The 12071-nt window shown below is 42.2% G+C and overlaps 1 protein-coding gene and 1 non-coding gene across 8 annotated transcripts in view; one reads left to right on the top strand and one right to left on the bottom strand.

The window, feature by feature from the left end:
- On the top strand, nt 1-107 carry LOC140628875 (U6 spliceosomal RNA). Its single transcript, XR_012026807.1, has one exon. It is a non-coding gene; the product is annotated as a U6 spliceosomal RNA (small nuclear RNA).
- Nucleotides 108-1362: 1255 nt separating this feature from the next.
- LOC140627500 (uncharacterized) overlaps nt 1363-12071 on the bottom strand; it is a 41007-nt gene continuing 30298 nt past the window's right edge. For 6 of the 7 annotated variants that reach the window (XM_072815868.1, XM_072815865.1, XM_072815867.1 and 3 more), the window contains 2 exons: nt 5517-5562; nt 1363-1619 (listed from right to left, as the gene is read on the bottom strand). In XM_072815868.1, coding sequence (XP_072671969.1) covers nt 1503-1619; nt 5517-5562 — 163 coding nt within the window. In that variant the 3' untranslated portion in view covers nt 1363-1502. Of the gene's footprint in view, nt 1620-2502; nt 2642-5516; nt 5563-12071 lie in introns of all 7 variants that reach the window. The other variant, XR_012026211.1, reaches the window with a different exon arrangement.

Below are 12071 nucleotides of genomic sequence, written 5' to 3'. Positions count from 1 at the left end.
GTACTCGCTTCAGTAGCATGTATACTAAAATTGGAACAATACAGATATGATTAGCATGGCTCCTGCAGGTGGATGACATGCAAATTCGTGAAGCATTCCTTATTTTAAAAAAAAATGGGCCTGGCCTCTTCACCAACCCTTCATTTTTTTTCCTACACTTGGCAGTTTCACACCAAGAAGACAGCATGAACAAAGCAAAGGTATGACTGTTTCTTCAGAAGTTATTATTCTAGAATACTGCTCTGGAGACCATCTCCTTACTCATGCTTTGTTGTTGTTTTTTTAAGATTTTATTTATTTATTCATGAGAGACAGAGAGAGAGAGAGAAAGAGAGAGAGAAGAGACACAGGCAGAGGGAGAAGCAGGCTCCACGCAGGGACCCCGATGCGAGACTCGATCCCAGGACTCCAGGATCACACCCTGGGCTGAAGGTGGCGCTGAGCCACCCAGGGATCCCCCTCTTGCTTTGAACAGTAGTAAACCAATAGGTCCCTTTTCAGTGTTTAACAACAGGAATCAGGGTCCTCTCAAGGATGTGGAAGGTGACAAAATACTTTTGAAGGTATGATAGTCAGCTTCTCAGCTGGGGAAAAATTGATAACATGCTTCTTTCCTAGGCTGGTGGGGGTGGGAGAAAGAAAAGGGAGAAGAGCCTCTTTCTGGCCTTGATGGAATCTCTTATTTTTCTTTTTATTATTATTATTTTTTAAAGGTTTTATTTATTTATTCATGAGAAACATACACAGAAAGAGAGGCAGAGACATAGGCAGAGAAAGAAGCAGGCTCTATGCAGGGAGCACAATGTGGGACTCGATCCTGGGACTCCAGGATCACGCCTTGGGACGAAGGCAGACACTCAACCGCTGAGCCACCCAGGTGTCCCTGCCAGAATGGCTTCTATTCCTCAATCTCCTCCACAAAAAGGATAGGTAGTTAACAGAATTTGAAACATACTGGATGAATGTTTGGTGGCCACCCTCCCATAAATCCCTGGGTAGCCTCTTAGGTTTTCCCTAGATTCCAGTGTTCAACTTGAACATGTCAGCATGAGGGGAGCTCCTTTCCCGAAACAACACTATTCTTTCACTAGGACTCATCACACCTCATCTTGCACCTATTTGTGGTCCTGAAGGGGCAAGGTGGGGATGAAAATGGGGTGAGGGATGGAAGAGAAAATATATGGGTCAGTGCAAGCTTATCATGGGTACTTGGGGAGCTTCTGTGACATGCAGGGCCTATATAGTGATTCAGGGATGTCGCCACATAAAAGGAAGCCTCCTTGTCATTCTGTTTCGATGGCATTTCCTTAACAATTTACGTACATACCCTATTTGCCCCCATTTGGTACACAAAGACAAATGCATGGTGAATTCACTTCTTTATTGACAACGCAACAAACTATTAGAGGAGATATGGGTGGAAGGGGCAGCATAGTTGGCCCAAGTGTCAGTGACACCAAAAGAACCCATCTCCAAACTGGTTTCTGAACAAGGATGGCATTCTAGGGCCCATCCAACATGAGGATGAAAAGGTGGTTCAGGTTGGTAGGTGGTGTGTTTCTGAGCTTTGATGCCCTCTCATCTCTCTTATACTTGGCTCTCCTGTTCTTAAACCAAACCTACAAGCAGAGAGAAAATTAGCAAAATTTAGCATATCGAACACTCAAAGTCATAACAGAAAAAAACCCTACATGCAACCGTATATGCCTTCGAGATTTTTCGTGCAGCACCAAGAGAAGCTGTTTACTCAGGAAAGCTAACACCACATCCCCTCCCTTTAGCTCGTCCTCAGTGAGCACCAGCTACGTGCCAGGTTCTGGAATACGCTTATTGCTTTGTCTCTCTTCTCCTAATTTTAATATTCAAATTTTTTTCAGGTATTGCATGCAGGTCTAGCTTATGAGTTGCACTGGGTCCTTGCTGTTGATCCAATGCCTGGTAACAGGACAAAGAAAGGTCTGTATCCTGACAGCTGATCATTAGCTCTCCAGTTAGCTTCTGCCCCTCCTCACTGGAGAGAATGTCACCTTGTTTTGGGGACAATCTGGGCATTGCAAATAGAGGGCCCTATTTAAAGACATATTGAGGGGAATGGCTCCCTACTTGAAAAGCCTATCATCAGGATGAAGTAAATAATTAACAGGAGGAAATGCATTGGGTTTTTAGACAGATTTCCTTTAAGGATGTCTAAAAGATCATTTGTCCTATGAAACCTCTTGAGAGTTAAAAAGTAGTCTGGCAAGGAAGGCCTAGTCAAGGGGTCCCGTGGAGTTTGTGCTTGTCTAGCTGGGACATGAGAGCTGCTGAAGCCATGAACATTCCCTTGATTTTAGCCTGCAGTGTTAAGGAAAGTGGAGACCAACTTGACCCAAATTAACTAAAATGCTCACTGAGCGCACTGAAGCTCACTGAGCTTTGGCCACCCAGAAGTTTAAGGGAAAGAGACACACCATTGTCGCTGTTGTCAATTTGGCATGCTCCAACCTGCCCCACCCTACAAACCTTCCTGGGCTCAGGACCAGGTCAGCTCACTCTGCTCTGGCTACAGTTCCAGGATCCTGGAGGAGCCGCTGTTGTCCAGCAGGGCAGGTTATCCTAGGCGTTGCTACTCAACCAGGAGGTCCCAATCCCATCCCTTATTCTTCCGGCAAGAAGGTGGAACAGGCATTTTAGGAAGATAGTCAACAATAGTGAGGGTAAGGGGTCATAAAATGGCTCCTTTCTACATATCTGCCAACTACTTTTGCAAACAAACACAGAAACAAAACTGTCACACTTTACCATCTTCTTTTTTAAAAAAAGATTTTACTTATTTATTCATGAGAGACACAGAGAGAGAGAGAGAGAGAGAAGCACAGACCCAGGCAGAAGGAGAAGCAGGCTCCATTCCATGCAGGGAGCCTGACATAGGACTCGATCCCGGGTCTCCAGGACCACACCCAGGACTGAAGGTGGCGCTAAGCCACTGAGCCACCCGAGCTGCCTTACCATCTTGGTATCCTAGTTGATGTGGTTAACATTATATTTAAATCGTTTCAGAAGTTTCCAAACTGCACATTTTAAGTGACACAAAGGGCTTTCTCTCTCTGAGGCCTCACATTTGCTCTCCTACTTTAAGATTGGTGGTATTGGGACACCTGGGTGGCTCAGTAGTTGGGTGCCTCCCTTCAGCCCGGGGCGCAATCCTGGAGTCCCGGGATCAGGTCCTACATCGGGCTCCCTGCATGGAGCCTGCTTCTCCCTCTGCCTATGTCTCTGCCTCTCTCTCTCTGTCTCTCTGTCTCTTATGAATAAATAAATAAAATCTTAAAAAAAATATTAGTGGTATTTCTGCAGCATGAATACAGAACTTTGACAAGGGCAGTGTAATAGAGCTCATGGGCGGGGGGGGGGGGGGGAATCCAAGTGTATCAGTGGTCAGATCTCCATAGACATCAGGTAAGTAAAGCCCATAGCTAGCTGTCGTATGGGCCGTACCCTCAATATTGGTTTCACACAACAGTTCTATTTGCAAAACAAAGGAGGAAAATCATGTATTAAGTATCTTGGGGAAAATTCACGCTGTATGGTTTGGAAATATATGAGAACACTTAGTTTTCTCCCTGATTTATTTCTTGTGGCTTATGTTCCTTTCAGAATGCCGTGGAGAGAGCACTATATAAACCCAGAAAGGAGAAAAAGCTAGTCACCAAACCTTGCATTTTTCTTTTCCTCTGCACATGCCTTATCAGCCTGAACAAGTGCTCCCAACCTCTTTCCAGTTTTTCCAATCTGAGCTAAGCCTGGGGCCCCAGTCTCTGGGGTTGGGATGCCATTACTCAACGGTCAGCTTTGTTGGGCTGCTTTTCAGATATTCCCACCACCAGAGCAGCAACTCCCCTTCTTAAAATATATTTTTATTTTTTTTTAGTAATCGCTAAGCCCAGTGTGGGGCTCAAACCCACGACCCTGAAATCAAGAGTTGCACGCTCCTCCAACTGAGCCAGCCAGGCACCCCTGTAGCAACTCACATGCACTCTGTAGCAAAGCCAATACATCCATCCTGATTTCCTTTCCTTTCTTTTTTGGGCAAATATCACTTTGAAATAACTTAAATGGGTTTTGGGGGGTCACCTTTTTATCCCATGACCCACAAATTAGTCAACAATGCCCGAGGGAATAAAAGTATTTAAAATTAGCACTGTGAATCTACTCCAAAATAAGGGACACCTAAACCTTAAACAAATCCCACAAAACTCAATTCTTTAAAATAGTATCACCAAAATGAAAAAAAAAATCCTTAAATGTTAGAAATCCTCAAGAGAATATTCACTTATACATTTAGCAGATTTGTAACACTGAATTTGTGTAGCATCTATAAGGCCTATTTTAGCTATATGTAATTCTTCTCTAACCTTTTTTGCCCTTCTTAGGTCAATTAATAATCATTCGATATTGGATTTTTTTTTTGCTTGTTTCATTCTTTTTTTTTATTTTAATTTTTTTGTTTTATTCTTTAGACAAATTTCCAAAGCTTGCAAACTCTCTCCCCATTCTCACCATAACAGGACTGTTCTAGCAGTGTTTTCAGGTTGATACATCAAAGTATTCCAGAAAATTAAACCGTAGAGCTGCCATTCCACACTGCTTTATCAAACACTTAAACATAATAGCAGGACGACCAGGTACTCCAGGTACTCGGACTTTGAAGCTGTCTCACCTCATCAGTTTCAGCACCAATAAACAGACTTTAGTTACTTATATAGTGTGTTCTGAGGATACATTTCTCCCTCACCCCACTGTTTGGAATCCACCCACTTAGCTAAGAAGTTATGTTTGGCTTTAATATAGTACAACGGAATCCTCTCGTAACTTGCTCCTCTGTGCATTAATTTGAAAATTTCTACAGCCAGCCTCAGCCCCAATATGACTCCACACAATATGACTCTAAAGAAGATGTTAGAAGGAGCTAAACTTTACTGAAAACACACATATACATATATATATGTACTATATAGGTATATGGATATACCTATCTATATGCTTGCTATATAGATACACACATATATATACTTAATTTTGTATACAGAATAGGAGAAGCAACTCATTTCTTATTTTCCTTTAAGAAATCATATTCTGGGGCACCTGGGTGGCTCAGTGGTTGAGCATCTGCCTGTGGCTCAGGTCATGATCCCAGGGTCCTGGGATCAAGTCCCACATCAGGCTCCCTATGGGGAGCCTGCTTCTCCCTCTGCCTATGTTTCTGCCTCTCTCTGTGTGTCTCATGAATAAATAAATAAAATCTTTAAAAAAAGAGAGAAAAAAAGAAATCATGTTCCCTCTGGTAATGGGAAATATCCATAAGCTAGAGTTCATATATCCCATTTTCTACCCACAAAGACCCCCTACAGTCAACTTATTTGCCAATGTTAAAAAAGACAACTGAAACACACCAACTTGAGAATGTCTAGGACAAAAGTGCCCAAGTCCTAAAGCCAGTTTTAGAATTGGCTGCCCTGCCATCTAGGTTTACTGACCTGCACTCTGATTTCAGTCACATCCATGCGTCTTGCAAGTTCCTGTCTGAGGAGAAAAAAAACACAAATGTTCAGTATTTGGAGTTGTGGATAAAAGGAAATGTATCCATATACATTTTATGCTTGTTTAAAAATATGTACCCTCCCCCCTCAACCCCCCCCACCAAGGGTGCCTGGGTGGCTCAGTCGGTTAAGCGTCTGCCTACGGCTCAGGTCATGATCCCAGGATCCTGGAATCAAGTCCCTCGGCAGGCTCCCTGCTCAGCGGGGAGTCTGCTTCTCTCTCTGCCCCTCCCCCCACTCATGTGTGCTCATGCTCTCTCTCACTCTGTGTCTAATAAATAAATAAAATCTTACAAAAAAAGACCCCCTTCAAGTAAACTTTTCTGTCATTCTCAGCTCCAGCCTTGCTTTATAGATAGTTTCCCCTCAAAATTTAAGGTGTCATCAACAACTCGGTACTCAAGATAAACAATTTTAAAGCACTATTTAAAAAATAATAATTAATGCAAAAAATCTATGATGAACAAATTATCACAATTTTACTTATTTATTATTATTATTATTTATTTTTTTAAGTAAGCTCTATGACCAACATGGTGCCCCTCCCTCTAAATTTTATTTATTTATTTATTTATTTATTTATTTATTTATTTATTTATTTATTTTTAAAGTAGGCTCTATGCCCTATGTGGGGCTTGAAGGCTTGAACTCAAAACCCCAAGATCAGTAATCACATGCTCTTTGGATCGAGCCAGCCAGGTACCTCCCCCCTCGAGATTTTAAATGAAAGGATCTAACATCCTCGAGATTTTATTTTTTTTATTTTTATTTTTTTTTTTAATTTTTATTTATTTATGATAGTCACAGAGAGAGAGAGAGGCAGAGACACAGGCAGAGGGAGAAGCAGGCTCCATGCACCGGGAGCCTGATGTGGGATTCGATCCCGGGTCTCCAGGATCGCGCCCTGGGCCAAAGGCAGGCGCCAAACCGCTGCGCCACCCAGGGATCCCATCCTCGAGATTTTAAATGAAAGGATCTAAGGTTGCAAGAGTACCTTATTCTCCTTACCCTTATTTCAATAAAATTTTATTTACAAAAAGCCACCAACACAGACAATAACTGAAAAAATGTATAAATTAAACTACATCAAAATCAAAAACTTTTGTAGATCAAAGTACAAAATCAATAGAGTGAAAAGGCAACCCATGCAATGGGAAAAAATATTTGCAAATCATATATCTGATAAGGAATTAATATCCAGTGTATATTAAGGACTACAACTCAATAAATAAACATCATCCAGATTAAAAAATAGGCAAAGGACTCGGATAGATGTTTCTCCAAAGATTATATACAAATGGGTGTGAAAGACGCTCAACATCAGTAATGAACGTGCATATCAAAACCACACTAATACCACCTCATACTATTAGAATGAGTACTATCAAAAAAACAGAAAATAACAAGTGTTGGTGAGGATGTAGAGAAATTAAAGCCCTTGTGCACTGTTGGTAGGAATATAAAATAGTATAGCTGCTAAGGAAAACAGTAGAATAGTTGCTCAAAATTAAACACAGAATTGCCATATGATCCAACAATTCCATTTCTGAGTATATACTGAAAAGAATTAAAAACAGGGTCTTGGGAAGATATTTTCACACGTATGGTCATAGAAGTATAATCATAATAGCCAAAAGGAGCAACCCAAGTGCTCAATAATGAAAAATGGGTAAATAAAATATGGTATACACATGCAATGGAATATTATTCAGTCTTAACAAGGAAGGAAATTGTAGCATATGCTTCCACACAGAAGAACATTAAAGACTGTATGCTTGGGGAATAGGAGGATGGCCAAAATAGGTGAAGGGGAGAAGATACAGACTTCCAGCTATGAAATAAATAAATCACAGGAACTAAAGACACAGCTCAGAGAATGTAGTCAATGATATTGCAATAGGATCATATGATGACAGATGGTAGCTATACCTGTAGTGCACATAGCACAACATATAGAGAAGTTGATTTACTATGTGGTATATTTGTTGTTTTTTTAAAAAAGATTTTTTTTATTTATTCATGAGAGACACACAGAGAGAGAGAGAGAGAGAGAGAGAGAGAGAGAGGCAGAGACACAGGCAGAGGGAGAAGCAGGCTCCATGCAGGGAGCCCGATGTGGGACTCAATCCCGGTCTCCAGGATCACACCTTGTGCTGAAGGCGGTGCTAAACCTCTGAGCCACTGGGGCTGCCCCTATGTGGTATATTTGAAACTAATGTAATATTGTTTGGCAACTATACTCAAATAAATAAAAAAATTAGTATTTTATTTATTTGAGAGAGGAGGGGGTGGGGAGAGGGACAAGCAAACTCCATGCTGAGTGCAGAGCCTGATGTGGGGCTTGTTGGAAGCTCAAGTGATTGAGCTACCCAGGGCCCCTAATTTTTTTTTTTTAAAGATGATACACGGGTGCCTGGGTGGCTCAGTTGGTTGAGTATCTGCCTTCGGCTCAGGTTATGATGACAGGGTCCTGAGATAGAGCCCCACGTCGGGCTCCCTGATCAGCAGGGGAGTCTGCTTCTCTTTCTTCCTCTTCCTCTGCCCCTGCTGGTGTTTGCTCTCTCTCACTTACTCTCTCAAATAAATAAAATATTATAAAAACAAAAAAATTCCAGCTATAAAATAAATAAGTCATGGAAATGAAAATACAACATAGGGAATATAGTCAATAATACTGGAATAACGTTCTATGGTGATAGATGGTGACTACACTTATCAGGGTGAGCACTGAGTAACGTATAAAATTGTCGAATCATTATGTTGTACACTTGAAACTAATACAACAGTGTATGTTAATTATACTTCAATAAAAAACCAAAAGGCTTATAAAAAATTAAAAGACTGTAGGCCATGTAAAATAAACCAGTGACAAAAAGGCAAATACTGCCTAATTCAACTAATATGAGGTGCTTAGTGTAGTCAAAATCATAGCCAGAAAGTAGAATGGTGGCTACCCAGGACTGAGGGGTGAGGTGGGAATGGGTGTCACTATGTAATGGTAATAGTTTCAGGTTTGCAATATAAAAAGATTTCTGGAAATAGATGGTGGTCATAGTTGCATGATAAGAAGTACTTTATACTACCCAACTGTACACTTTAAAATGGTAAAGACATTACATTTTATGTTAAATGTATTTTACCAAAATAGATAAATCAGGAAAAAATTAATAAATTAGTCTTAATAAAGAATAAAATGGGTCAGACTTGAATATGCATATTAAAAGATGCTCAACAGGGCAGCCCGAGTGGCTCAGTGGTTTAGTGCCTGCTTTCAGCCCTGGGTGTGATCCTGGAGACCTGGGATCAAGTCCCACATTAGGCTCCCTGCATGGAGCCTGCTTCTCCCTCTGCCTGTGTCTCTGCCTCTCTCTCTCTCTCTCACTTTGTCTCTCATGAATAAATAAACAAATAAATAAATAAAATCTTTCAAAAAAGAAAAATGCAAATCAAAACCATAATGAGATACCACTTTTCACATCCTTTGAGATGGCTAACAAAAAACGGGCACCTCACTGGCTCAGTCAGTGGGGCATGAAACTTTTTTTTTTTTTTTTCCGGGAGAGAGCACCAGCAGGGGGAAGGGGAAAGGGAGAGGGAGAGAGAAAATCTTTTTCTTTTTTAAAAGATTTTATTTATTTATTCATGAGAGACACAGGAAGAGAGGCAGAGACACAGGCAGAGGGAGAAGAAGCAGGCTCCATGCAAGGAGCCCGATGCAGGGAATCCTGGATCACGCACTGAGCCAAAGGCAGTCGCCCAACCACTGAGCCACCCAGGCGTCCCAAGAGAGAAAATCTTAAGTAGGTTCCACACTCAGCATCCCAGCCACTCAGGCACCCCAAGCGTGCAACTCTTGATCTCCGGGTTGTGAGTTCAAGCCCCACCTTGGATCTAGAGAAAACTTAAGAATAAAACATTAAAACAGCCAGAAAATATCAAGTGTTGGGGTGCCTGCATGGCTCAGTCAGTTTAGCATTCCAACTGTTGATTTTGGCTCAGGTCATGATCTCAGGGTCAGGAGCTGGAGGCACGCATCAGGCTCCTGGAGACTGTGAAGCCTGCTTAAGATTCTCTCTCCCTCCCTCTGCCTCTCCCACTGTTTGTGCACCCACACTCTCTCTCACAAACACAAAAAAAGAAAAAAGAAAAAGCAAATAACAAGTGTTAACAAGAACTTGAAGAAATTAAAATAAATCCTTGTGGACTGCTAGTTAGAATGCAAAATGGTGCAGCCACTATGGAACACAGTAGAACAGCTACACAAAAAATTAAAAACAGGATTACCATATGATCCAGTAACTCCACTTCTGGGTATATACCCAAAATAATTGAAAACAGTGACTCTAACTGCAATTAGCACACCCAAGTTCATAGCAGTATTATTCACAATAACCAAACTGAAGTGCCCAATAATAAATGAATAAACAAAATATGGTATTTACAAACAATGGAAAATTACTCAGCCCTAAAAAGGAAGGAAATTCTGAGACATGCTACGTCATGGATGAACCCTGGGGACATCATACTAAGTGAAATATACCAGGCATAAAAAGAAAAGCACTGTGTAATTCTTAAATTACTTAAATGAGGCACTTACAATAGTCAAATTTATTAAAACACATAGTAAAAAAGGCGACTGCCAGGGGCAGGGGGAAATGGGGGAATAGTGAGTTGTTCACTGTGTAATCCTTTCAGTTTTGCAAGGTGAAAGGAGTTCTGGAGATTAGTTGTACAAAAATATAAATGTAATTAATACTACTGAACTGTACACTTAAAAATGGTTAAGATCACAAATTTAATCTTTATATTTTACCACAATTTATTGTTTTTAAAACTTTTTTTTTAATAATCTCTAAGCCAGGGATCCCTGGGTGGCGCAGTGGTTTGGCGCCTGCCTTTGGCCCAGGGCACGATCCTGGAGACCCGGGATCGAATCCCATGTCGGGCTCCTGGTGCATGGAGCCTGCTTCTCCCTCTGCCTGTGTCTCTATCTCTGTCTCTCTCTCTCTCTGTGACTATCATAAATAAATAAAAATAAAAAATATATATAATCTCTAAGCCAAAGGTAGGGCTCAAACTCACAACTCCAAGACCAAGAGCTGCACGTTCCTCTGGCTGAGCCAGGCAGGCACCCCTATTTTACTTGTTTTTTTTTTTAAGTCTTTTTATTTTTTTAAAGATTTTATTTTGGGCAGCGGGGTGGCTCAGCGGTTTAATGTGGCCTCCACACAGCGGTTTGGCGCCTGCCTTTGGCCCAGGGCGCGATCCTAGAGACCCGGGATAGAATCCCACATCGGGCTCCCGGTGCATGGAGCCTGCTTCTCCCTCTGCCTGTGTCTCTGCCTCTCTCTCTCTCTCTCTCTGTGACTATCATAAAAAAAAAAAAAAATTTAATGTGGCCTCCAGGGCCTGATCCTGGAGGCCTGGGATCGGGTCCCGCGTCGGGCTCCCTGCACAGAGGCTGCTTCTCCCTCTCTCTCTCTACTCTCTGTGTCTCTCGTGAATAAATATTTGGGTTTTCTTTTTAAGATTTTATTTATTTATTCACGAGAGACACAGGCAGAGGGAGAAGCAGGCTCCAGGGAGCCCAACATCGGACTTGATCCGGAGCTGCAGGATCACGCTCTGAGCCAAAGGCAGATGCCCAACTGCTGAGCTACTCAGGTGTCCGTCATTTATTTATTTATTTATTTATTTATTTATTTATTTATTTATTTATTTATTTGATAGAGCACCGGAGAGGGGCAGGCAGAGGGAGAGGGAGAAGCAGGCTCCCTGCTGAGCAGAATGCCCTGCAAGCCAGCTCAGTGCTCTATCCCAGCCCCCACCCCCGCAAGGCAGCCGCTTAACCATCTGAGCCACCCAGATGCCCCTAAAGTCTTTAAGTTTATTTATTTAAGTAATCTCTATACCCAAATGGGGCTCAAACTCATGACCCCATAGATCAAGAGCTGCACCCTCCTCTGACTGAGCCAGTCAGGCACCATAGTTTACCACAAAATTTCTTTTTTTAGAAAAAAAGACACAGAGAGAGAGGCAGAGACATGGGCAGAGGGAGAAGCAGGTTCCCGTGGGACTTGGTCCCCGAACCGGGATCACGCCCCAGCGTAAGGCAGACAGACGCTCAACCATGGAGCCACCCAGGTGTCGCTATGACACATTTTTAAAGTTTTTTACGTTTGTTTATTTTTTTAAAGATTTTATTTATTTATTCATGAGAGACTCAGACTGAGAGAGAGGCAGAGACACAGGCAGAGGGAGAAGCAGGCTCCATGCAGGGAGCTCAATGCAGGACGCGATCTCAGGACCCCGGGATCACTCCCTGGGCCGAAGGCGGCGCTAAACCGCTGAGCCACCCCGGCTGTCCCTTTACGTTTATTTATTTAAAGAATCTCTACAGACAAGTGAGGCTCAAACTCACGACCCCCGCCCCACACCGCAGATCAAGAGCTACACGCTCCTCTAGCCGAGCCAACCAGGCGCCCCTATTTT

Source organism: Canis lupus, chromosome X (assembly GCF_048164855.1).
Source record: "Canis lupus baileyi chromosome X, mCanLup2.hap1, whole genome shotgun sequence".
Taxonomy (NCBI): domain Eukaryota; kingdom Metazoa; phylum Chordata; class Mammalia; order Carnivora; family Canidae; genus Canis; species Canis lupus.
The sequence above is the reverse complement of the archived record's forward strand: the minus strand, read 5'-3'. Positions and strand labels throughout refer to the sequence as shown.